This window comes from Bison bison, unplaced genomic scaffold (assembly GCF_000754665.1).
Source record: "Bison bison bison isolate TAMUID 2011002044 unplaced genomic scaffold, Bison_UMD1.0 scf7180017864337, whole genome shotgun sequence".
Classification (NCBI taxonomy): domain Eukaryota; kingdom Metazoa; phylum Chordata; class Mammalia; order Artiodactyla; family Bovidae; genus Bison; species Bison bison.
In genome coordinates this window covers 1,102,401-1,130,162 of record NW_011494909.1, presented here as the reverse complement: position 1 = coordinate 1,130,162, position 27,762 = coordinate 1,102,401, and the positions used below count along the sequence as shown (strand labels likewise).

General features: G+C 45.5%; 1 protein-coding gene across 1 annotated transcript; it reads left to right on the top strand.

The window, feature by feature from the left end:
* PROSER2 (proline and serine rich 2) lies at positions 1–23,549 on the top strand. Its single transcript, XM_010854100.1, has 3 exons — positions 1–471; positions 18,716–18,968; positions 20,606–23,549. The coding sequence occupies exons 1-3, from the start codon at positions 334–336 to the stop codon at positions 21,577–21,579; spliced, it is 1,365 nt and encodes a 454-aa protein (XP_010852402.1). The 5' UTR covers positions 1–333; the 3' UTR covers positions 21,580–23,549.
* Positions 23,550–27,762: the final 4,213 nt, after the last annotated feature.

Sequence of the window (27,762 nt, the reverse complement as noted above, 5' to 3'; positions counted from 1 at the left end):
AGAAATTACAACATTGTAAGTCAACTGTACTTCAATAAAAACAATCCTTACATCTTCATAATGAAGAAGGAGATAAAGGAGAACTGGAAATGAGCATCACCAAACAAGCTGACCTGGGGGGTCATACTTGTCTTAACAGTGGAAGCTGTAGACCAGCTGACTCTAACTCTCAATGCCCATGTGTCTTGCGGGGCACGAGGCCTTCACCATCTGTGCTGACTAACCCTTGTCACCTTGTGCTTACTCCTCCAGGGGTGACCACCACCTGGGCATGGGACACTGGCCCCTTCCCCACTTCCTGTGAGTGAGCCAGCGGCTGGGGTTACTGTGGGGATGCCTGTCCATCACCGGAAGTCAGACTCTTGGGAGATGGACCCTGATTCATCACCCGGCTGCAGGCTCCGTGACCTGAGCAGAGGGAGCAGTTTGGAGAGTCAGGCCAGCAGCTCCCGTTCCAGAAGCCTCACTCTGGTGAGTGACTGTTTCTCTGGTGCTCTGTGTGCTTGAATGTTGGCTGGCTTCGCCCCCCTCTCAGGAGTATGTTACAGCATCCTTTTGGGGTAACTGGCCTGATGTTTTGGAATATTTTCTCTCTGAAGTGGCATTTTGATGTTAATCATCTTAAGTTTTGCACACATGCAGAGCAGAGAATTGGCTGCTGCAACCCAGAGCACACGTACCTGAAGGCGGCCACCAGTCCGGCCCGGATATCTGCCTTTACGGTCCAGTGACTGGAAGATGGGAAACACCTCACAAGATAAATCAAATTCACTTTAAAACAGATGTTTAACTCCTTTACAAGTATAAATGCTTCCATATCCCTTTCTCTCAGCATCCAGACTTTTAAATGAGCATCAACAAGCTTTGGCCACTTGAGTGAAAAAAAAAGAAAAAAAGTCTTTAAAGTTAAGAAATGACCTTTTGGCCCTCCCCACCCCTCAGGGTTAGGGAGGGAGACCTTCATATTCATAAAGGGAAGGACAGGAGAAAGTTCATCTTGAATCTTAATAATAATGGTCCATTGTTCTTCTCAGCCTGCCTTCTAATGGGAGCATGAATTTCCTTCAGATACATGGAGCCCTGAAATTAACCTCAGCTGTGCTGAACATACCCACTGCAGTATCCTTGCCTGGAGAATTCCATGGACAGAGGAGCCTGGTTGGGCTACAGTCCTTGGGGTCGCAAAGAGTTGGACACAGCTGAGCGACTGATACTTTCACATGCTAAACATAGGGACTTACCTGGTGGTTCAGACGGTAAAGAATCTGCCTGCAATGCAGGAGACCTAGGTTTGATCCCAGGTTGGGAAGATACCCTGGAGCAGGGAATGGCTACCCATTCAAGTATTCTTGGATAATCCCTGGAGAATCCCATGGACTAAGGAGCTGGTGGGCTACAAGTTCATGGGTTCACAAAGAGTCAGACATGACTAAGTGACTAACACTTTCACTTTTCATGCTGAGCATAAGAAAGAAATAGACAGAGGGCAGTTAATAGTAATAATAATAGAATCTTATAGACTCCTACTCGGAAAAAAAAAGAAATTTTTTTCAACCACCCTGCTAAGTATGTAATAAATTTTATTTGATTGATTCACCAAAGGAAAAATATGTTACAAATTACTCTCTGAATATCTGAGAACCTATAAATCCTTAAGTATGGAGAATTGGGGACTAATTTTTTAACTTAAAAAATGTATATGTTAAAAGACATGTTGAGACTTCCCTGGTGGCTCAGCGGTAGAGAATCCCCCCTGCCAGTGCGGGGGGACGCAGGCTCAGTCCCTGGTCTGGGAAGATCCCACATGCCGTGCAGGGCAACTAAGCAACTAGTGAAGCCCACGCGCCCGAGACCTGTGCTTCGGAACAAGAGAAGCCACCTCGGTGAGAAGGCCAGGCACCGAGAGGAAGAGTAGCCTCTGCTCACCACAACCAGAGAAAGGCCACGCAGCCATGAAGACCCAGCACAGCCAAAAACGGGCAACTTGTTTTTTAAAAAGACACATTGAAAGACTGGGTAGAGAAGACATACAGATTAATACTCCAGCCATTGGTGGAATCTGTTCTCCAAAGCGCAGCTCGGAAACAGCCCTGCCCTGATGTGAATGTGGTGTGGCTAACTGAGGAACACAGTCTGAAGGCTGCCCTGTGAGCCTGCGGGGAATAAAGCTGCGAATGGTCGTCAGATGACCTCTCTCTCTGAGGAAATAGGTGTAGTGTATATTATGTCAGTGTTTGAATTATTTTTGTGTCTTTCACATTCATTGTCTTGTTGAACTTGAGGCGGATGTCTTAGCATCCTTTCTTCCATGGCCCCTTTTGCTAGAAAGTCAAAATAATCCCTTCTGTCTCCTCCTGGGAGAGGCCATGACCCCAGGTGTGTCTAGTGCTCTGAATTTGGGGCCAGCAAGTTGCTACTTTTCCACCTCTGTGGTAGTCCTGCGGGGTCCCCTCTTCACGTGAGGCGTAACGCCCCCTCCCACCACATCCCCTGTGGTGGCTCACACTCATACACTCAAAGGCAGACAGGGCTTGAGGGAAACCTGTCCACGGAGGATGCTTTCTGTCTCTTCTGTGTGTGTGATTTTTTGCGTGCATGTGTGCTAAGTTGCTTCAGTCATGTCCGATTCTTTGTGACCCCATGGACTGTACTACAGCTCACCAGGCTCCTCCGTCCATGGGATTCTCCAGGCAAGAAGACTGGAGTGGGTTGCCATGCCCTTATCCAGAGGATCTTTCTGACCCAGAGATTGAACTCGTTTCTTTTATGTCTCCTGCACTGGCAGGCGGGTTCTTTACTACGCTTGGCTCCACTGTGGAACCTACCCCATCACACATGGGGAGCCCGTGTGTGATTTCTCCCTTGGCTCTGATCTATGTTTGGCTCCACTGTGGAACCTACCCCATCACACATGGGGAGCCTGTGTGTGGTTTCTCCCTTGGCTCTGATCTACGCTTGGCTCCACTGTGGAACCTGCGTCCCCCAGCACCGAGGCCCACAAACGCCTTCCAGCACAGGCAGCTCAGAGCTGTAAGGCTGTGCTCACCCTGCTCACCTTGACCCCTGGGGTTTACAAATGTAAGAGATCTACAGTCTTTCTCGTCTTTGAACCGAAAGGTATTTCTAATATTTTACCATAAATACATCCATGATAAAAGTTTCACCATAAACCATTTCTCCCTGTGTCTGGAGCTGAAACTTAACAGACCTCCTTTCAAAGAAGAGCTTTGGTCTCTGAAGATGACTCCCTGGGTCTAACGTGGGTGATTTCTCCCTTTGCTCAGACACTGAAACACGTTCTCGGAGGTGAGGGTGCCGGTGGAGCCTGCGCTCTGGTGGCTGTGGTCCATCCTGACACAATAGGCTGCAGGTTTGCTCCCCGGGGCAGCAGATCCTGAGATGGAGGTCCCAGTGCAGGAAACTTCTTAGGCCCGTTCCTGGGCTCAGCATCTGGAAGGAAGAGGAAGCAGGACTTGGGCAGAGAGAGAAGCTGTGATGCAGGCCCAGCGAAGGCCTCAGCTAATCCTCAGGAAGCCCTGGTGCCGGGAGGCCCTCCAGCAGTCTCGCAGTGGGCTGAGCATGGAGCCTGGACGCCCACTACTCAGCCATCAGCCCTGGGTGGGGACACCCCTGGAGGGAGGCACAACCTTGACAGGACAGTTCCCAAGGGGACTGCCAACTGAGGGCCGCCTACCAGCAGCATGCCCAACAGGTGGGGGACGAGTCCTTCATCCCCAGGGCGCATCACACTCTCGGCCATGAAGGTGTAGGAGGAAAGGAACAGAGCCTTTCAGAGGGACCTGTGTCACCAGAGCAGCAATAAGATGTTTGAATCAGAAGCAAAACTGTGAAATGAACCTGGGGAGTTTGCAAGAGACCACCATGTAAATAAAGCTCTTTATGCAGTGTCCATCTAGGCAGGTGGGGCTTTCATACCCTCTTCTGTCAGATTTGGAGGATGTGTGTGATGCTGACTCTGTCAGGACGTTAGACCCAGGGAGTCATCTTCAGAGACCAAAGCTCTTCTTTGAAAGGAGGTCTGTTAAGTTTCAGCTCCAGTCACAGGGAGAAATGGTTTATTGTGAAACTGTTATCATGGATGTATTTATGGTAAAATATTAGAAATACCTTTCGGTTCAAAGACGAGAAAGACTGTAGATCTCTTACATTTGTAAACCCCAGGGGGTCAAGGTGAGCAGGTGAGCACAGCCTTACAGCTCTGAGCTGCCTGTGCTGGAAGGCGTTTGTGGGCCTCGGTGCTGGGGGACGCAGGTTCCACAGTGGAGCCAAGCGTAGATCAGAAGGCCGTTCCCCAAGGTGTTTATAATCCCTCTTAAGCCCTCCAAGAAATCTGTATGCATTTTTCCAGTTGCTTTCTTCTTTACTGATGCTACTCAGTAGCCTGAAAAGCAGCTCAGAATAGTAATAAACACAGGATATTGGAGACATGCCTGGGTTCAAGTTAAATTTGCCTCCCTTTGTAAGCCGGAACAGCTACTTAATCACTTTCTCCATCAGTTCAAAAAGGGGTGGGGGGCTGAGAGGGATAGCGATTTCTTTCTCCAGGGTTACTGTAGAGATGAAATGCCCAGTGTCTAACCGGTGCTTCCTAATTGCTGGTACCAGCTTCCCCAAGTGCCCTGTTAGCCCCGGGTGGAGAATAGCACCACTTCTTTTTGCCTCTTCATCTTGCTTGGGCCCATGCTCTCTCTTCTATCCACCTCTTATCAGTAGCCTTCTGAATGTCTTGCTTTGACCAGTGAAGAAGAGATGGTAAAAGGAGAACTCTCCCTCCTCCCACCCAATGTCTCACCCATTTTGTAATTCCACCCATCTTATTGTGGGGCATCACCTTGAATTTAAATTAAAGAATGCCTGCCCCTCTATTCTTTTCTATCTGGTAAAATCTTACAGTAACACTGTGACATATTTGATTCATCTGTATGTTCATCCTTTTATGTAATAGAGAATAGTTGTGGAAACAGCATTACGGAATCTATACTTTTATGAAGCACGTCATTCAGTTATATTCTTATATTATGTTTGCTTGATTCGGTCCATACCCCACTCATCTACCTGCTTCTCACTGTCTGATGGAGTTTGTGCTCCCATCCCATTCCAGTACTTTCTACCTAGACCAGTGGACTCTTTTTAAGCTTCAAGCATTTTGCTTCATGGAAAAATCACTGGGCCAACTTTAGTTGTCATCTCTTTTTATTTCACAGTTGTGTGTCTTGCTTAGATAGAACTGACACACTGAGAAAATCTGGCATTTGATTTTAAATGGCAACTAGAGTTTCCTAAATGCCTGTGGAACATTTGACTTTTACAAAACACCATATTAGCAGCCAGGTTCCCTTGAATGAGTGGACTGTCTACACCACTACAGAATCTCTAAGTTTTTAAAAAATTTGTTATCCTTATACTCTGCTTTCTAAGAGTCTAAATTTGGGGAGGATCTATATGTTTTTACTCTAAATACTTAGTCTTTTTATGATTTGTCTCTTTAGAATGAGAATCAACTGTAGTAGTTTCTATACTCCCTGTTCTTGATTCTCTGACCTCATAAAAGATTCATCAGCAATAGTGTTTTTAGGCCTCCAGACTGTATGGGATTAAATGCACCCCTTGTAAGGGTCTTTAAGTAAAAGATAGTCAAGTTCTGGTACTTCCCTGAAGCTCAGACTGCCTTCCCAATGCAGGGGGCCCAGGTTCAATCCCTGGTCAGGGAACTAGATCCTACGTGCTGCAGCTAAGACCCAGGGAGGCTAAATAAATAACTTTTAGAAGGCAGTCTGATTCCAATTTATAGAAGTGGGTATTTCTTTTAAGCAAATGTTATTTTAAGAAGAAGATAAACATTAATGCCTAATGTTAAAGGAGAGTATCGTAAAGCTTTTAAACTCTCGTTGCCTGGAAGAGAACAGATCTTTGTTCTTTAGAACCCTTTCTCCTGACCCAGTACAAGTTAAAAATTGAAAGAGCTGCTTAGGTAGGATTGTTGTGGCTATCCACATGGCTGCGGTTATGACCTAGGCTATTCTAGGAAAGTGAAGTAAATGAACTCTTTATCACTCAAGAGGTTAGTTGTGCTGAACTTCCCTGGTGGTCCAGTGGTGAAGAACCTGCCTGCCAGTGCAGGGGACGCGGGTTTGATTCCCTGGTCTAAGAAGATGGCACATGCTGCAGGGCAACTGAGCCCATGGGCCACATCTACTGAGTGGGTGCTCTGGAGCCCGGGAGCTGCAACTTCTGAAGCCCAAACGCTCTAGAGCTTGTGCTCTGCAACGAGAAGCCGCCACAGTGAGAAGGCCAAGCATCACAGCTGGAGAGAAGCCCCCACTCGCCACAACTAGAGAAAGCCTGCGTGCGGCAGCGACGCCCCAGCCCAGCCGGGAAAGTCAGCCCTTCAAGTGGCTAGTTGTGGTTGTGTCCATGTATTATTTTCTTTGTAAAGAATTCTTCCTCTGAACACTTTCTAGCAGAATGTACAGCTAGAACTAGAACAAGTTGACCAAATCTTTGTACACTTGACTAAGAGGATCTCTTTTTCCTCTGAAGTGCAAGGACGGCTTCAGTACAATACAAAGTTGTGGTGGTGGTTCTGTAACTTAAAACCTCGAGAGGTGACGGGATTCAAAACAAAAGGTTCAGGAAGGATTTGGAAACATTCATAAATGACAGCTCTTCGGGGTGACAAAGGAAGCTTTGGGTGTAGGTGACCTATATTCCTAATCTCTTAAGGAGAGTATCTCAGACACTCATGCGTCTCATCAGACCTCTGGGGTTCACTGCCAGGGACCAGTGCTGCCCCATGCCAGGATCCCTAGGTTCTTTGACTAAACACAGTCTGAAGTCTGTTCAGCCTGCGGGCACCCTGGAGCTTCTTCCAGGAAAGAATATGATTTGGCTAGCTGGAAAGAGCAGGACCCTCTGAATACTGTAGGAATTAAGGAATTTCGTGATTTGTGTGCCACTTTGAGAGTGGATTGGAAACATCCCAAGTCCCCAAGCATACTTCCTATTCATTTTTACCTCTAGCTTGGGCAAAAATGATGACCTAAATTCATTGCTACATTTTTGAAGTTTTGATATCCAGTAAGCTGCTTCCCTGGTGGTTCAGAAGGTAAAGCGTCTGCCTGCAATGTGGAAAACCCGGGTTCAGTCCCTGGGTCAGGAAGATCCCCTGGAGAAGGAAATGGCAACCCACTCCAGATTTTCCCTAGGGAAAATCCTAGGGATGGAGGAGCCTGGTAGGCTATAGTCCATGGGGTTGCAAAGAGTCAGACACGACTGAGTGACTTCACCTTTCCTTTCCTTTAAGCTGTCTTGAAACCCTCCCTGGTCCCTCAGCAGACAAATCCTGTGGCCCTTAAGTCACAGAATGAGGCTGTGATCAGATAGCAGTTGTCAGCTCCTGACCACCCCTTCCCTCTCCCAAACCTCTGAGGTCGTTTGGTCTCACCCATCAGTTGTGGAAGAAGAAGGTAAAACAAGTGGAGGTGAGGCTGTCTCCACACTGGCTCCACTGAGGTCCAAACAGGACACTAAGAATCTGACACGCTGGTTACCAGACAGTTTCAAGGAGAAGACACAGAACAGAGGCGTGGAAAGGAGAAGAGGCTGGTCAGTGGCAACCCCACTGTCCTTTGAGCTCTGGCTCCTTCCCCAGATTGAACCCAAAACTTCCTGGACAGGACGGCTATTTTAAAACAAAGCTAAATACTTTGATGAGAGATCAATTCAGTAAACATGGAGTAAATGCCTGCTATACACCAGATCAGATAGGTGATGGAATAAAACTCGACTTTAATCTTTTGGGGACCTCACAGTGTGGTGACCCGATGGCCGCGTGGAGCTCTGGGACGTGTGACAAGCTTATGTGGGGTCTCACACATGACGCCATGCACTTAAGGCGTTCCCATATCGGTCAGGACAGCTTTATAACATTGCCAGTTCAGAGAAGTTCAAGGCAGCTCTCAAAGCCATGACTCTTTTGATCTATAATCAAAACTGCACACGTATCTCATCCCCCACTGGCTTGTTGTGTCTCTTTCCGGCCAGAAGTACAGGTTTACGTTAACCATAGTGAAAAATTACAATGGGGACTAGTTAAAAATCACCATAATTAAATCCCTGTGATGAAACCGTGGGAAAGGCCACATGTACTTATGGGCTTTCTTATGAGGTTGCCAAAGTAAGCGTGGCATTCACAGAAGAGACTGATTCCTATTCTCTTCTTGCTGCCCCTGTGTTGAGTTTCAGCTCCTAGTTGGTGTGTTGGGGGTGGGGGCTATCATCAACTTGGGTTTTTAAATTAGTAAAGCCTTACTCAGGTGTCAGGGAGATCATTTTGGTGTCTCTAGGAAGAAAATGTGAGCATCAACTCAGATTCTGCCAAAACAAACACCCAAGGTGGCCTAACCCAGGAGAGTAGGGGTTAAGAGATCTGGGTTCATCTCAAGAAATTTTTTTAGCCATCATAATATTTTGTAATTGTGGCGCTGGAGAAGACTCTCGAGACCCTTGAACAGCAAGGAGATCAAACCAGCAAATCCTAAAGGAAATAAACCCTGAATATTCATTGGAAGGACTGATGCTGAAGCCCCAATACTTTGGCCACCTGATGCGAAGAGCCGACTCAATGGAAAAGACCCTGATGCTAGGAAACATTGAGGGCAGGAGGAGAAGGGGGCAACAGAGGATGAGATGGTTGGATGGCATCACCGACTCAATGGACATGAGTTTGAGCAAACCCTGGGAGATAGTGAAGGTCAGGGAAGCCTGGCATGCTGTGGTCCGTGGGGTCGCAAAGAGTCGGACAGGATTTAGCAACTGAACAACAACAATGTTCATAATTTCCATCCCCCCGCTTTCTTTTTGGTTTAAGATACAGGTGATTTCTGCTGGTTCATTTTTTCCCCCTCCCTCACAGGGAGTCATCACCATTGTCTTAATTTGCCATTGAACCCAATTTCTTTGCTTAAAAGAAAAGCAAAACAAAAGAAAAAAAACATGGGATTTCCCAGATGGTCTAGTGGTTAAGACTCCACCCTTCTAACACAGAGGGTGCAGGATGGATCCCTGGTTGCGGAACTAAGATCCCATATGCTGTGCAGTGTGGCCAAAAGATAGAAAAATAAAAGAAGACGAAGGTAGAAAAGAAGCCTCAAAACTGAATTAATTCAGGATTTTTTAAAGTGGGGTTTTGGGGGCTTCCCTGGTGGCTCAGATAGTAATGGATCTGTCTGAAATGCCAAAGACTCAGGTTTAATCCCTGAGTCCAGAAGATCTCCTGGAGGAGGAAATGGCAACCCACTCCAGTATTCCTGCCTGGAGAATACCCTGGAATACCCTGTCCAGAATACCCTGGACAGAGGAGCCGGGGAGGGGCTACAGTCCATGGGATCACAAAGAGTCGGACACAACTGAGCAACTAACTCTGCTGCTGCTATTTTAGTATGAGTGTTTTAAGCCTTCTTGACTTTTTTGTTCAGCAATATAAAGGTTTTATCCTCTCTGCCATTTCCCTACAAACACATCTCCTGTCCCACCCCAGAATTCCCATAAGGATGTCTAGGATTGCTGACTGTTATCACTACTGGTCAGATTCGCTGGAAGAGTTTGTCATCCGGCCAGAGTTTGTTCCTCTCGGAGCCCTACCGGGACCAGAGGGACGCTGGTGCTGTCATCTTTGCTGGAGAGGGTAGACCTCGGAGAGACCAGGACTCTGTCCTACTCCTAGGAGACTCAAGCTTGCGTGTTACAGTTACAGTAGTAGATTTGGCGTTTTGAATTTTCTGGTTTGAATACATTAGAAATTATTTCTTCACTGTCACAGTACACAGATTAGGGTAGAAATGTCTGTACTCCCAAGTTCTTGAAGCAAAGCAGTGTTTTCCTGGGACGCTTGTAGACCCCACCCGCAGGCAGTGTGGTGGGAGGGGTAGCACAGGTGAGAGATGGTTTCCTAGACGGTTCTTTTAGCTTTTCTTTTAGCATCTGGAGATTTGTAGCCATAAAGAACCTCCCTTTACTCCACAGCCCAAGTATGCACTTTAAAAACTTCATTGATGGGGGTGGGTGGGAGGCTCAAGAGGCAAGGGATATATGGCTGATTCACATTGTGGTACAAAAACTAACACAACATTGTAAAGCACCTATACTCCAATTTTTTAAAAAGGAAGTGAATATTACGAGGGAAAACATTTTAAAAATAAAAACTCCATTGATAGAAGGGGGGTTTTAAAAAAAATTCTGTCAGCCTACTGCTGCTGCTGCTAAGCCACTCCAGTCGTGTCCGACTCTGTGACCCCATAGACGGCAGCCCACGAGGCTCCCCTGTCCCTGGCATTCTCCAGGCAAGAACACTGGAGTGGGTTGCCATTTCCTTCTCCAATGCATGAAAGTGAAATGTGAAAGTGAAGTCGCACAGTCGTGTCCGACCCTTAGCGACCCCATGGACTGCAGCCTTCCAGGCTCCTCCATCCAGGGGATTTTCCAGGCAGGAGTACTGGAGTGGGGTGCCATTGCCTTCTCCTACCACCTTCCAAATGATAGGGACAAACGTACATTCTCTCCCATTCACCCTTTCCAAGAAAGCTGGTGTGTGTTTTATCCTCATTCCCTCTCCGCTTAGTTTTCCGGGGACTGAGTTAGCATGTCTCCTGTCCAGTAGCACCAGCGATCAAGTGGGGGCCACCCCACCAGGATGCCAGCTCTCTTCCCTCCTCTTGTGGGGCCCCCAGGCCGCTGCCTTGCATTTTTTTTCTTAAACATATTATGACAGCTGTATTGACATATAATTCACAGACCCTGTGGCTCACCCATTATAATATGCCATTCAGTGGTTTTCAGTAGGTTCACAGAGATGTGTAGCCATCATCATGGCCAAATTAGAACATCTTTGTCATCCAAAACAAACCCCGAGCCCTCTAGCAGTCACTTCCCGGCCCTCCAGCTGCCCCTGGCCCTGGCCAGCCTCCCATCCACTTCCTGGCTTCATAGATGCGCCTGTGCATGCCTCCTTGCCTGTCAGGGTTCCCCAAGGCTGAGGTCTTCCTCTTTAACATCCCTGCCCGAGAGAGGCAGCAGCAGCATCTCCCAGGGACAGAGACACAGACGGGAGCTCTCTCGGCCACCTACCGTCTGCTCCTTTCTTGGCCCTGAACCCTCGGCCCTCACCACTGGGGCTTCCCTCTGTTTCTGCTTCCTTGACTCTCCCGGGTACGCAGAGTGCAGGGTCATGTGGAGGGCAGCGGCGTGTTTGGGGAATTAGTCAACAGACTGAGCCCACGGCGTGTTTGGCCCCTGGTCAAGGCTCAAGGCCAGACTGATCGTGAACAAGTCACCCAGCCCGTCCTCCACACTCTTAACTCAAGCGAGAGAGGCTGGACAGAGGAGGATGCAAGAATCTGAGTCTGCCAGGACCAGGGGCTCCGACTGCTGACCTGCCCCATTAAAATTGATTTATGTCTCGTGTTTTACAGTAACACTGAGGCAGAAATGTCAGCTTGAGGAATTCCAGGATCAGACGTACAAGAACAGCAGGCATCCAAGCACAGGTCTTGGATTAGTATGTGATTAGAAAGGGAAATGACTAGAGAGAACAGAGAGCAAGCAGAAAACTAGTTCTGGCCTTGGCCACTCTAGGAAATACTTGAGCCACTTAGGAAGTCACAGCATTGCCTCTGCAGCCGATTTTCACACTTTCAGGGAGGGAGCTGGATGGGTTGCATGCTCTCTGGGTTCCTTCTCTCAGCCCCTGACTCCCACAGTTTGTTGCATGATATCAAATGGTTGAATGGGAGCTTCCCTTCCTAAGCTTACTCTCCAAATGAAATCTGATGTTGGGACTCCTTGCTCTGAGGTTGGATTAGATGTGCCAGGTTTATATAACCCATTCTTACTTTTTGTTTTGTTTTGTTTTAAATCTTTGGCTGTGCTGCACAGCAAGTGGAATCTAATTTTCTTGACTAGGGATTGAACCCAGGCCCCATGCATTGGCAGCCTAGAGTCTTAACCACTGGACCACCAGGGAAGTCCTCCATTCTCACATCTGCTCCTCACTTAATGTGTGAAATGGGCATGTGTCTTAAGTTGATGGTTTCTTCCAGCCCAGCTGCCTATTTAATTCTACTGTCTGTCCAACCAAACAGAAATCATGGTACCTCCCAAAGTAGATTATCTCAAAATCCAGGGAATAGAAACACAGAGTTGGGAAAGTCAAAGTAGGAGGAAGAGGGTAGAGAGCAGTAGTTTATTTCCCAAGACATTTGATTCAGTGAAAAGTTGGGCTTAACGTTTATCTTTGTTCTTGGTTATTAGCATTTTTATGTCACCCTAACGACATCGGTGGTTGTAATTATTAACTAGAGGGACATTTGTCATGCTAATGTGAAAGTTGCTCTGATTCAGTCGTGTCGGATTCTTTGCAACCCCATGGACTGTAGCCCACCAGGCTCCTCTGTCTATGGAATTCTCCAGGCAAGAATACTGGAGTGGCTTGCCATTTCCTTCTCCAGGGGATTTTCCCAACCCAGGGATTGAACCTGGGTCTCCTGCATTGCAGGCAGATTCTTAACCAACTGGTAAAGAGCCACCAGGGAAGCCCTCATCATGCTAAAAACCCTAATCCTTTTAGACTTGCAGCATTTTCTGTTGTTGTTGAATCACTGAGCTGAACTGCTTTGCATGTTCAGTCACTCAGTCATATCCAACTCTTTGCAACCCCATGGACTGCAGCACATCAGGCTTCCCTGTTCTTCACCATCTCCAGGAGCTTGCTCAAACTCATGTCCATTGAGTCTGCCATCCAACCATCTCATCCTCTGTCATCCCTTCTCCTCCTGCCTTCAAATCTTTCCCAGCATCAGGGTCTTTTCCAATGAGTTGGCTCTTCACATCAGGTGGCCAAAGTAGTGGAGCTTCAAAATCAGTCCTTCCAATGAATATTCAGGACTGATTTCCTTTAGGATTGACTGATTTGATCTCCTTGCAACCCACAGGACTCTCAAGAGTCTTCTCCAACACCACTGTTAAAAGGCATCAATTCTTTGGCGCTCAGCTTTCTTCACAGTCCAACTCTCACATCCATACATGACCGCTGGAAAAACCATAGCTTTGACTAGATGGACCTTTGTTGGCAAAGTAATGTCTCTGCTTTTTAATAGGCTGTCTAGGTTTGTCATAACTTCTTCCAAGGAGTAAGCGTCTTTTAATTTCATGGCTGCAGTCACCATCTGCTGTGATTTTGGAGTCCACCACAATAAAGTCTGTCACTGTTTCCATTGTTTTCCCATCTATTTCCCATAAAGTGATGGGACCGGATGCCATGATGTTCGTTTTTTGAATGTTAAGTTTTAAGCCTTCTCCCCTTTCACCTTCATCAAGAGGCTGTTAACTCCTTTTCACTTTCTGCTATAAGGGTGGTATCATCTGCATATCTGAGGTTATTGATATTCCTCCCAGCAATCTTGACTCCAGTTTGTGCTTCATCCAGCCCAACATTTCAGATGATGTACTCTGCATATGTTAAATCAGCAGGGTGATAATATATAGCCTTGATGTACTCCTTTCCCATTTTGAACTAGCCCATTGTTCCATGTTCTAACTGTTGCTTCTTGACCTGCAAACAGGTTTCTCAGGAGGCAGGTAAGGTTGTCTAGTATTTCCATCTCTTTAAGAATTTTCCACAGTTTGTTGTGATCTACACAGTCAAAGGCTTTAGTGTAGTCAATGAAGCAGAAGTTTATCTGGAATTCTCTTGCTTTTTCTATGACCCAACAGATGTTGGCAATTTGTTGGCTTTGCATGGAGAGAAGAAAAATGAGAAATGTCTTATGGTGACTCTGGGAGTCATGTGGGGTGGCATGTGCTGAATGATGGACGCACGATAATCCAGCAAGACTGAGGCAGACAGGAAAGAGGAGATGGGAAGCTCTGTGCCATACAGTGACCAAGATGATCCCACCAACATGCACTAAATCTAGAAAAATCACAGATTGAGTAGCATTGCTGGATTTGTTATGAAAGCTGTGTGTCTGGTGGCCACAGCACCAGGACAGACCTTCATGGTGAGGAGGCAGCTGACAATGGTTCCAGTGCCTGCCTCCTGGACACGCGACAGCTCTGTGCAGAGTTCATGGATACCTCAGATGTGGGTCTTTCCTGTTAAGTCTAGCAAAAGGAAAATGCATGGGTGATGAACAACTACAGTAAAAAATAGAATTTTATACAAAGAGTTGATCCTTCCTGTTAAACATCCCTCAGCTCCATCTCCTTCTCTCTCCTTCTCCCATCACCACGGCTCTTCTTTAGGTGACTTTTAACTTTTGTCTAAATTGTTTCTGTATTCAGTTGTCTGAACTCTTTCCTGTTTTCCACACTACGGCCAACAGGATCTCTCCAAAATACATATCCCTGGATTCTTTTTGTTTAATTTTCACCCAATTCTTCAATATTAGTGACAATCATTTCTTCTCCAGAATTTTTCCATATCAGACTCCTTGTCCCCAAAGTGTGAACTGATGCCCATTCTGTGTTTCTCTAACACCCCATAGTCACCTTGTCATAGTCTTTTCCACCCAGTAAAGTGTTTATTTTCTTGTCTGAAGCCCTCATTAAAGGGACTAAACCAGACAGCAAGAACATCATTTACACCCTTGTATTTACATTGCCCAGTGCTTACTAGATGCTCAAATATTTGAATGCATGATTCAGTGGATGTTATGGGAGTAGGCTGGAGGTGTGGTGACATTTAAATTGGATCAGGAAGGACAGGTAGATGTGGCTGTGTAGACATGGGCATTGCTGACAGAGAAACAGGTGTAGGAAATAGCAAGTGATTTGATTTGATCATAGGGCAAGAATTAGCAAACCCCAGCCTGTGGACTAAATCTGGCCCCCCAGCCTGTTTTTGTAAATAAAGTTTTATTGTAACAAAGCTAAGCTCATTCATTTACATATCTCGTGTAGCTTTCACACCACATTGACAAGAGTGGAACAGTTGCCACCATTAAGACTGCAAAGCCCAAAATGTTTATTATCTGGCCCTTTACAGAAAAAAGTTTATCAGCCCTGCTATAGAGTAGACAGGGGAAAGAAGTAGGAGTGACATTTAAAAGCTAGGTAGGGCCAGATTCTGGAGTTCTCAGAATAAAGTGTGAACCCATTAGTCAAATATTCTGTAGACACAGAGGACTTGTAAGATATTACACTAGTTCTTTTAAAATCTGCTCCTCTCTTCTTTGTTCAGTGCTCAATAAAAAATATTAAATAAGGAATGCATTGTGCCCATTTTCCCCTGTAGTATCCTACTACTCTCCTAATGTTCTTCAGACTGAGCCTCTTATTAGAAGGAAAATAGAAGTTTTTAGGGGCTACACAACTGTTAGGTATGTAAGCTGACAAACTTAGAGAGATCTAGTTAATACGAAACTATTACAATTTCAACTGGAAAAAAAATTGCTCTTAAAATCAGTCTGTTCCTTCCCCAACCCCACTCAGCCTCAGAAGAAGTGGAGCAAAGGGACTTCCTTGGTGGTCCAGCGGCTAAGACTCCACACTCCCAATGCAGGCTGCCCAGGTTTGATCCCTAGTTGGGAAACTAGGTCCCACGTGCCGCAACTAAGACTTCACACGATGCAACTAAAGATCCCGTGTGCTGCACTAAAGATCGAAGATCCCGAGCGCCACAGCTAAGACCTGGTGCAGCCAAATAAATAAACAAATATTTTTTTAAAAGAAGTGGAGCAATAAGATATTCTGTGAACTAAAATCTTAGAGCACACTATTTCTAAGTTTAAAGTTGAAAAAGGAAATACATACAAAACCTGATGACAATGAAAATTATTATGTCTTGTTAATATATATGCAAAAATTCTAAACAAAATATTAGCAAATCACATTCAGTGATGTATAAAAAGGATAGAATCACAACCAAGTTGGACTTATTCCAAGAATGCAAGGTTGGTAATAGTTGAAAATCAATCATTGTACTTCAGTGCATTAACAGAATTAAGAGAAAATTGTGACACCAGAATTGTCTCCAGACATTGCCAGTGCCCCATGCAGAGTAAAATCACTCCTAGCTGAGACCCACTGCAACAAAGGAAGAAAAAGCCTTTGACAGAGTTTAAAACCCATTCATTATTTTAAAGAAAAACACACTTAGCAAACTAGGAATGGAAGACAGCTTTCTTTTTTTTTTTTTTGGAAGACAGCTTTCTTAATCTGATGAATATCATTTTTTTAAAAAAACCTACAACAAACACTGTGCTTAATGGTGAAATATGGAAAACGTTCTCCCTAACATTGGGCAAAAGACAAAAATGCCACTCCTGTTCAGCTAACTGGAGGACCCTGGTGGTAGAATAAAGCAAAATGAAAAAAATGAAAGGCATGAGGAATGGAAAGGAGGAAATAAAAGTCTTTCATTTACAGACACCACTGTATATGCACAATACTGAAAAGAACCTACAAACTTAGTATTGTGCAGCAAGTTTGTTAAATTTACTTATTTCAAGGTCAGTATATCTTGTATTTCTACAGACCAGCAACAATTAGAAGACATTAAAAAGTGATGCCATATCTGAGCGATCCAGTGGTCCAGTGGCTAAGATTCCCGCTTCCAATGCAGGGGACCCAGGTTCGATCCCTGGTCAGGGAAGTAGATCCCACATGCTGCAACTAAGACCCAGTGCAGCCAAATAAATAAATACAAATATTTTAAAGTGATGCCATTTCTAATAGCATCACAAAACATCAAATACCTAAGAAGAGAAATAACAAAAACTGCGTAAAATCTGTGTACTGGAAACTCCAAGATGTTATTGAGAGAAAATAAACCAGATCAATGCATATCAAATGTTAGTGCATCAGTATTACCTGGAGGGTCTGTTAAAACAGATTGAAGGCCCATTACAGTTCATCAGAATGAACTTTTGTGGATGGTGTGAGGTCACGATTCACTGTTTCCAGCACAACTGCTTGAAAAGATCAGTGTTTTCCCACTGCAGGTTCCTTGGTTGTAAATCAGGTGACAGTGCATGGGTCAGGCTGTTTCCAGGTTCTCTTTTCTGTTCATTCGTCGTTTGTACACTGATAAAATACCATTTTAATTATAACTTTATAACTGATCTCCTGTGGCTGAAACTTCAAGGGGTGGGCCTTGGTGTAGCACTGTTTTATACTTGTTTATCAGGTCGTTCTCACAACCCTTTGATCTGGAAACTTGCATCCTTCTGTTTAAGGGCATTTCCTTGAATTATCTTGCCTGTTTACTTTGATCATTTCCTCCCCTCTGTTCTTCCTGATTCCTGTTTCTGGAATTCTTATTCAGTTGTTGGCCCTCCCACACATATTCTCTAATTTTCTGCTTTAAAAAATGTGTTGTTTTTTTTTTTTTACTTTTTTGTTGTGCTTTTCCAGTTACTCTAGTTTATTTCTAGGCTTTTCTTTTTTTCCTGTCATTTTAATATCTAAGAGCTCTTTTCTTCTTTTAGTTTTTTAAAGTAGCATCAGATTCTAGTTTATGGATTCAGTCTCTCCTCTGATCTCTCTGAGAATGTTCATGATCTTCTTGGAATTTTCAGCATTCTGCATGGTTTATTTCTTGTAAGTTGCCTTTTTTTCCTTCTTGTTTTGATGTGTCTTTTTCCTTAAAGGTTTTTCTCGCCTGCTTGGTGGTCATTAGCTCTATGCACATGCTTAAGAGTGAGATATTAAACTGATTATAAATATTCTGTGCTGGGGTGGTTGACTGTAACTTCACTGGTAGAGTGATCTTTTGGAGCCTCTTGGCACTTGGACCATTCAGTTCCCCAGAGAAGGTCCTTCTGATCCTCTGTCCAGAGAGGGTCGGTTTGATTCCCTGACTCCCCTTTATCAGTATGGTTCTTCACCGTAAACTCAGCTTGATGCCCCCACCCCTTCTGATCCCTCTTTTACCTTAAGAATAAACATCTAGTTTTCTGCCTGGGTGACCTAGTTGCTTCTGAAAGAGCCTCTCATCCAGTTCTGCTCTTTTCAATGTCATCTTAGCCAGACTTCCAGAACCTCCCAGCACCCCCACACTGTGCTGACCCCTGTGAAGTCTGAGCCCCATACCACAGGAAGTTGGTTTCTGCCTGCCCCCAGCTGCTGACTAAAATTCACCTTTCTTGGGTCTTTTGCGTCAGTTCCCACCTTTCTTTCTGCTGTCTACCTTCCCAAATATTGCTGTCACCTCTTTTCCTATTATAGTTGTCTTTGTGACTTGTATTAAAAAAAAAAATAAAGCCCATTTTTGTTTTAGTAAGGTTTCTGGAGGGAGATGAGATAAATATGTAAGTTTACTCCACCATCTTTAACCGGAGATCCCCCCACTGAAACCAAGTGTATCTGTTAGCGATGAGTTGAAAAGGCCTCTTCTGGAGATACTGAAGAATTGCTTTCTTGTCATTGACTCACAAGGAACAAAACTGTCTAAGATCCATAATTTGCCACACCTTTTGGACAACCTCCTTCTCCATGCAGGTCTAATGGTGAGGGACACACAGGCAGAGGTGTGCCGGCGCAGTTACCTGGGTGGTACACTCTCCCCAGGTGGGAAACTGGAGGGTCCATGATTTCTACCCTGGGCTCTGTATTGATCCCTGTGTTGTTGTGGGTTTTTCCCTTCTGTGAAGCCACTGTTGGCTTTATCTCATTCCTCACGCCCAAACATTTTGTACAGGATGATGAGAGCCTGAAGTACCTCACACACGAGGAAAAGGACGTCCTCCTGTTTTTTGAAGAGACAATTGATTCCCTGGAAGATGACTTTGAGGAGAAGGTCCTGTGTGCTGGTGACGCCCAGTGGCACTCTCCAAGGTCTCTGGAAGAGAGCACTTCCGCTCCCTCCGAGCCAGAGGATGTCGTGGACTTGGTGCAGCCGGGCCCTGGAGCTGGGGAGCCTGAGAGCCTTAGGGTGGTGAAGGAGACCGCAGGTGAGGACAGGAGCAGCCTGACGTGGCTCCTTGTGTGGTGCCAGACACAGAGCCCTCCTTCTTCTCATGGTCTCTGTGTTTCTAGCCTGTATGGAAGCTTGTGAAGCTTGTGGGGCTGATCAGATTTTTTGTAGGGTGGAAGCATCCTCTCTGTAGTTTGACTGACCAACCAAATAGGTGTTTTCATGGCATATTAGGATGACAACACAGGAAGGGAAATTCCAACAGGGTGAGAATAAAGAATGAGACCAATCAGTTGAACAAGCAGATTGCATGTGTGGATAAAAGAAAGAAAGGGAACTGGAAATGGCTTCAGGTAACAATCCCATTCTACAAAGAAAACATACAAAAGACTAGTACTTTAGCCCTTGAAGTTTAATCTCCACTCTTGTGTAAGATTATATCCCTATTCCGAGGTGGGAGTATTTGAACTGAAAAGTCAGCTGGTTTAGGAAAACAAAATCGATCAGAACAAAAATTCAGCTCAGTAGCTATTTTGTCAATTTTGCTTGACTCAGGGTGGCATTAGAGGAGAGCTATGCTTTTTGTCCCTTGAGTCCTGTGAAAGAAACTGAGGGGCATGGGCAAGGAGAAAACTTTCTTCTAGTTTTTGTTTTTTTTTTTTTCCTGGTTGGAAAGAATATTGGAAATGTGGGTAGGGGGTTAAGGACTGAAAAAAGATGAGGGAAAAATAGGAGGGGAAATATCTTTACCCTGCTGTCTGCAAATTTTGCCACTTATCACATGCCTCTAGAAATATATCCCTCCCACCTTTATTTTTTGTAAGCAACGCTGTGTATGACACAGAATTTCACATACTATTGATTTTATGTTCCAAATATGGGGCTCAATTTTCAAAGAAGAGACTTAAATATGAATTTCCCATTTTTATCACACTTCTCTGAAGAATAATTCCTAAGATAAATTTGAACCAGCTGATCTTTAAAACATGTCAGAGCGTATAATTATGCTAGGGAAAACACTTTTTGACTGTAAGCCATTTACCCATCAATTCTCTAACATGATGTTTTCATCACAATTTTAAGTACCCATTCGGGGGCAGGTATTGTGTGAGATTCTGAGGATACAAAGATAAATACATGGTTCCCAATTTTGCAGCAGATATGAGTGCAGAAAAGTGTTAGGTGATCTATGATCAGGTATGTTAGACTATATTAATAGTAAAGGTTCACAGGCTGGCATAGTAACCTCTGTCAGAGGCTCTCGGGAAACATTTCTATTTCTGGAGGAGAGGGACACATCCAACTATCCTTTACCTAGAGGATCTGAGGGAGGGGTTGGTGGGTACCACAAACTACCCCACCTCCTTTCCGTTTGTAAAAATCCCCTATAACATAAGGTGGTGTTTCCTCCTGGTACATGTCTCAGGATGATGGCTCCTGTGCGTCCCAGGTACTGACTGCTTCTGGCTTGTACTTCTTTTATCCTGTGATTCTGAGAATCGTACTACCTTCTCTTTCTCTAGTTCAGGGGCTGTAGAAGGAGTTTAGTACGGGAGGTACTGTTAAAACTGGTATTACATGCCTTGAGACCTTTGTAAAGTCAGTGGAAAGGAAAGGCGATGCATTTATTTCTACATATGGCCGTAGCTTATGAGGATTCTTGCTACTTTTCAGGGGCTGTCCCTTTTGGAAAGGAAGACCCCACTGACCTTGAACGCAAGAAAGAGGATGCAGAGAAGTCTCCCCCATCAGACCCCCCAGGGCCTGAGGCCTTGCCATCTTCCCCACCTGCCTCACCTGCAGCAGCTCCAGCCCACCCCAGGAGAGAGCCCACCACTCCTCCCGCAGAGCACCCCAAACTGCCCCGCTCGGTCCCCACTCCTCTCGTCATTGCCCAGAAGATATCTGAGAAGCTGGCAGGGAACGAAGGGCTTTCGCCCACATCTCCGTCCAAAGAGGGCAGGCCTGCAGAGTGGAGGACGCTGGCTTCTCTGGCCCCTCGACACGGAGACCACTCACCGTGGCACCGACATGCGGCCCAACCAGCGCCCAAGATCCACCGCTTCCCGAGCAACATCAGCGTGACCAACAGTGCGGGGAAGGACTTCAATAAGACCATCTCCAAGGCCGCAGTCAACGTGCAGGAGCGCAAAGCCCAGGTCCTGGCCAACATCAACGGCGTCTCCTTCCTCTCCGTGGGGGAGACGGAGGACCGGGCCCAGAGGGGCGAGCCCACCGAGCAGAGAAGCGTCTCTCCCGAGCAGAGCCAGCCAGGCCCGGCCCAGGAGGCTGTCCCCACGCGAGAAGGGGCCCACGGCGCCCAGCAGTCCAGAGGCGTGCAGACAGAACAGCCCCTGCCGCTGGCTAACGGCTTCCAGAGCATTCACGACGTCCTCAAGAGCCAGGCCGGGCCCTTCGTCTCCACCGGGAAGACGGTGACCTTCCGTCCGGACCCGGCCCTCCCCAGCAGACTTGCACCCCAGCAGCCGGACTGCGGCCAGGCAGCCAGGAAGCGGTCAGGCTCGCTCCCCAGGGCTGTGGGGTTCAGACCCCAAGGTATCACTGTCCAGTTCTCGGGCCGGGGCTCCACAGAGGAGGCCCGCCGGGAGGCCCTGCGGAAGCTCGGCCTCCTGAAGGAGAACTTATGATGGAGCGCGAGTGGGCGCCGGGGAAGGCAGGGTGCCCTGGTACGCAGAGCCAAAAATGGATGTGCTCATGCGCACAGCGCAGCTGCAAAGCCCCGACTGGGTACCCGGTTGACGACTAGAGATGAGGCCTGGGAGTCAGTAGACGAGCTGTCCCCCTTCCATTCTGCATCCGAACTGGGACAGCCTTCCACGTGAGAGGGCCCGCACCACATCTTGTCTTCCCTTTTCCAAGAGCTCAGAGAATAACCTTGAAAACCTACAGGTTTCTATGATTTGTAAATGCCGTATGTTTTTTGGATCTAGGAGGAAGGGGATTTGGGTCTGATTTTTTTTTGGCTGTTATTGAGTCTCTGATCTAACCTTTAAATCCCCGAATGCATGAGAGGAAAGCCAGTGTAGATCTCATACTCGTTTCCCTAAGAAAGGGAACTTCCCCTTCTTTTCAAGAAAATAAAGAAGTGCTTGTTCAATTTCCATAGTGTCTTAAAGTACTGTTTTGGTCTTTTGTTAGTTTTTTAAAGGTGAAAGACAGTATGTTAGCCTGAGATATGCCTTTGTTTCTTGATAAAATTTGGTTTGCCCAGTTTTTTGTTTTTTTTTTTAATTGAAAATTAAAGCCTTTAGGGTATGATTTGCTGTAATGTTGAGTTATGGGAATGGAATGTAAGGGTTCAGTTTGGAAAAGGGGGTAATTTTAAGAAAGTCTTATCAAACTACAGAGTCTTTGTTACTGGGAGATATGTGTATGATCATGTACCGTGTATATACATGTACATAATATATGTTTATAGGGACATATATACAGATATAGGTGGTATGCACACACATTGTTACATATATATTAACTTCTTAAAACCCTGTTGCATAACTGCAAGATTCAAGCACTTCCTATTCTTTTGATACACAAACCATCTCAGTGTTGAGATGATGCCACAGAAATTACTTCCTAATCAAGAAGACTTTTAAGGACACATGTCCATAACATTTCGGTGAACTAAAGTGCTTTTTCTTCAACAATGTGTTCTGTTCCCAATTAAACTAATAATCCAAATAAGCTTCCTACTAAGCATGAGAGTTCATTTTTTTACTGAAAGGTTTTTTTTTTTAGTGAAATATATTTTTTGTATGTGTATGAAGTACACTTTTAAAGATGTCATGTATCACCTAATTTTAACCTAATTTTATCACCTAATTTTAGTTTTGCATGTTCCAAGGTGGCTGGTAAACAGAAGGAAACAAGAGTCTTAACAGCCCCCATGTTCCATGGGCAAGATCTCAGGATTAACTTAAAAGGGAAAAAGCAGCAAAGTAGGTTACACAGCATGAAACTGGTTTTCTCCCATACAGTGTCTCCCATGCTGAGTTGTAACCACCAGCTTTATTATCAAAACTATTTCAGGCTGGAGTCTAAAACCTCTAAAAATAGACCAGGAAGGCCCACACTTGACAGTCACACTCTTTCGTTGTATGTCTCAGCCACTGTCACAGAATCTGTTTCTTTCCTGTTGAGATTATTTAAACTCAGACTTCTAAATGTGCTGTGAAGGGTGTTTTTCATAGTATCAATTTGCCTTGTAAGTTACATAAAATGATTGTAATGTTTTCCTTAGAATGACAGTATTTAGTGACTTGCCTAGCTCTTGTCCTCCCGAAATAATCTCATAGATTCTCGATGGTCTTAATTTAAATAGGTGCTTTGATTTTACAGGTTTTTAAAAATAGTTTTTGTTTTGCTTCTGTTTATGTTGGATTTGTTTAAAGGATTCTTGGGGGCTGTTATTTCCTTTTTATAAAGCGAGATGCCATGTTACACAGTATTTTAAAATGGCTTACATTTTTAAAATCTCTTGTATTTGAGGATTCTTTTTTTCTTGTCCTATGACTTCATTGTGATTAAAACTTGACTATATGTTAGTATATTTGTTCTCATAATGATATTTTTGAAAAATAAATTTAGAGATGTCTCTTAAGTATAAGCAACTTTATTTTTGCATTTTACCCTTATTCTCAGGTATTTTCTTTTAAGTGGTTATATTCTTTCCTTCTGTTTATTCATAATGTTTTCTGCCTACTTATTCATAATTATACTGACTTACTCTGGCCACTTCGTGCCCAAAACCCTAGCAATTAAACCCCTATATCTTGTACAAAGCTCAAATTTTAGCCACTAATGAACCAACCTGTATTTATATGTATCACCTTAACAAAATTCGTTTCCTGAGGGCCATTTGTTTCCTTCCCATAACTCTGTGATAGGACATCCTTAAAGGATCATCTTCAAGGGAATTTTAAGGACCATATTTCAAAGCAAACTTGTAACAAAAAGGAAATATGAATCCTAAGTGCTCAGTTTTTTTTTAAGTGATGCTTGTAAATCAACCCCCATTTTAGTCCCCATTAAGATAAAGATGAAACTTTTTTTTTAAACTGATTTTAAGTATTAAGATAAAGATGAAACTCTTTAAGTTAATACTTAAAAAAGCAGGGAGTGGGGGAAGGGGGGATTCTCTGCTTTTAGGCAGGTGTGTTCAAACTGGCAAACCAGAGTCATCTGCAAAGGGTAATACCCTGCAGTTTCCAGGGTAAGAGTCCAGCGTCCTGCACCTCCTCCAGCTCTATTGGCTAGTGTGCGTGGCTTATCTTCACAAATTTGGTGGAAATGTTGATCTTTGCTTTTGTCTGCCCAGGGTCATTCCCCTCTTATAAGGCTTGTGGAGGAGAAAAGGCAGAGGTGGGGGTATCCCTCCTGTGTCTCAAGTCTCTCAAGACCAGAGGGCTCAGCTGGAGCTGCTCCGTTCTTGCTCTCTCTCCCCCTCCCTCTCCCCCCAACAAGCTGACTTCAAACTGACTTCAACAGGTTTCTTCACTCAGAGTTCCTATTGGGTGGCCTCCAATGTAGGCTCCCCAAGAGTTTCATAGAATTGATAAGTCAGGTCTTATGGAAGGAACCCTGAAGACTGATTGAATGTTTTGTTTTAAAAAAATTAGAACTGTTCTCTAAAAAATGCCATTTGCAGCAACATAGACGGACCTAGAGATTATCAATACTAAGTAAGTCAAAGACAAATACCATATAGTATCACTTACATGTAGAATCTAAAACACAACACAAATGAACTCGTCTATGAAACAGGAACAGACTCACAGACATAGAGAACAGATCTGTGGTTGCCAAGAGGGAGGTAGGGTGGAGGAGAGATGGACTGGGAGTTTGGGATTAGCAGATGCAAACTAGTATATACAGAAAGAATAAACACCAATATCCTTCTGTACGGCAAAGGGGACTATATTCAGTATCCTGTGAGAAACCATAATGGAAAAGAAAAAAAACTGTATTCCCACAGCTCTGGTTATGAGAAATGTGACCGTCAGAGGATGTGATAGGGGTGTTTTTTTTATGCAGGTGATCTAAGAAATCAGTTCTTTCCAAAGGAATGGAGAAAAACAAGATAAATATAAAAAGGATTTACTTTTATCAAGAAACTTTTCCTGAAACGTTTGTCACCGAGTCGACACGTTCTCCGAAGGAGCCGAGCGAGCTGTTTGGTGTTTTTCTTCCCTGCCTGTGAACCAGGAGGAAGGGGAGGCTCAAGGGGAAAGCTCACCTGTGAGAGGCTTATGTTTTCATTGAAATGACAAGTCACCAAACAGGTTTTGTTTCTTCTCTTCACAAGAAGGCTCTTTTTCCCTGCTTCAAAATATGGGGAACAAGTTCCCATATCCTTTCCTAATCTACTCGCTGGACAAGCCTGGCTTTCAGATATCCGAGAAAAGAGAAGGCAGGGCTGTCAGCGGCCATGGCCTGGGGAAGTTGGAGCCCTGCTTGGCCCCGAAGAGAAGAGAGGCACCTGCATCGCCTGCTCACTGACCACGGACCGCGGTACTCTCCCACTGGCCCTCCCCCACTGGCCATCCTCCGCCAGAAGCACCTTCTTCTCTAAGAGAAAAATCGGTGTCAGGGAATCAACCCACCTGTCCATGAGCAAAGTTTGGGCAACAGGATGATGGCTGAAGGGCACTTTTCAGCACAAAAACCTCCCAGTCCTTTCAAACTGTCTCTTGACTCAAAAAAATAGAACAGAACTCTTTCCCACACATTTCAAATTCTAAGACTCCAGAAACGCTAATCGCTGCTATCACCAGCAGGCTCACTCTCCCTCCTGGTTGTTGTTCTAGTGGGGGCACTGATGACCCCAGGTGAGGCTGCCCCGCTAGGTACAAACCTGGCTGTGAATGATGCTCTTTGGCCTTGCTTCTTATCATCGAGACAGCACAAACCTTTTGTTCAACAAGCTAAAAGAGGGGTGACATGGTGGTTTCCAGAAATGACCTGAAAAGCCTCAATGACAAACAAACCCAGTATTCTCTGACCTTGGTTGGGAGCACCACATGTCTCTCTAAGGAGCAGAGGGTGCCTAGGGAATTGGGTGACCCTGGGGTGCTCTCTGCCCCTGAGTCCTTGGCAGCCCCTTACATCTGTCTGCCATAGTCCCCCATGAGCCCACCTGCTTGGGGTCACACTGGGGTCTGAGTCAGGAAGACTCACCCTGCCTCCTGCTTAAGTTCAAGGAGGCTTTCCTGATTCTCACGGCTTCTTCAGGACCCTTGAGGCCAGCTACTTCCCCAGCTGAGCAGGACTGCTGAGGCTCAAGGAGCATTTTGAAAACCCACCCTAGTTCTGTGGAAGCCCCAGGTTTACTTTCTGGGTGTGGGAGCCCCTTGCCTGGTGGGATAGGCTCAGGGTTCCATGACTGCCCCCACCCCACACTGCCCTGCCTGCCCCCAGCACAGGCAGCTGTTATGACCGTCTGACTCGGGCCAGAGGTAAGAATTCACATTTGGAAGCTGAGGTTAATGGAACTTAGTCATTGATAAACAGGTCACACTTCGTAAATTTCAACCTCTGAGTATTTGTGTGTAAAGCAGAGCTGCCAAGGGCAGTAGTAACCTAAGTTCTAGAAATACCTTTAAGGGGTGGGGCTGAGTCAACAGGGACTCTGAGCATCCAGGGAGCCGGGAGCTCTGAGCACGTGTGTGCCCGCGGGCTTCTCGGTGGCTGGCTGGCTTCCGCCCTTGGCATCCTCTGACATTTTTGTGTGGTTAGACTCCCTTTGAGCATTGCGATGTGCGTAAGAGGCCTGCTCTTATTACTAAAGATGCGTTCAGGTCTCAGGGGCCCTTAAAGATATTATATAATTCCTCATGGGGCCACATCCCTGATAAGTCACAGAGATGGCCCAGCTACAAGGTCCTCTTCAGCTTCTAACTATTTCTATTGTACACCCATTTCTGGGACTGTTTATTCAGTGTCTAAGCATTTTAAATTTGGGGGAAATAACCTCTGCCTTGTGAAGACAATTTCAAAGAGCAGGAAGGTACAGGGCGGGGGTGGGGGGTGGGGTGGGGCTTGTCTGTGCAGGGCACGTTGTAGCCGAAAAGGTGTCCTGCCGTCCTTGGTTCCCAGACCCACAGTTCCGGGCATGCGTGACTGAGCTCTTCTCAGCTCACAGTCCATGTGTTTGTGAAACTCTGTGTGTGTGTGTGTGTGTGTGTGTGAGTCACTCAGTCATGTCTAACTCTTTGTGAACCCATGAAGCCCGCCAGGCTCCTCTATCCATGGGATTCTACAGGCAAGAATAGTGGAGTGGGTGGCCATTTCCTTCTTCAAGGGATCTTCCCAAGCCAGGGATTGAACTAGAGTCTCCTGTATCACAGGCAGGATCTTTACCGCTAGCACCACCAGGGAAGCTCGGTGAAACTCTGTAAAGCTCTTTATTTATTCTATCTTAAAGGCCAAATGAACCGAATGAAAATGTTTAGAATGTGAAGAGCTGTCTGGAACTTAATTTCTTTGTTTGTGAAGCTTAGGAGCTGACCCAGGTGGTACTGAATGCGACAGACACAACAGGTGGTGCTAAGCATCATCACTTGGTCCTCCCAACCTTGGGCTCCTCCTCTCCTTTTCACAGGGCCTCGTGGGGGCCACTGGCTGCACACTCCCTGCTTGCCGAACCTTCTGTGAAGCCATGAAGGCTGTGCCAGCCAATGTCATTCCCTCTTCTTTCTGTCTCCTTCCCTCGTACAGGGCTTCTCCCCTCACCCCCTGGCCTGCCTCCTGTGCCCAGCTCTCATGAAGTCTCATCTCTGATTTGGACTGTCCTCATGTTTCTGCCAACAGTGCCA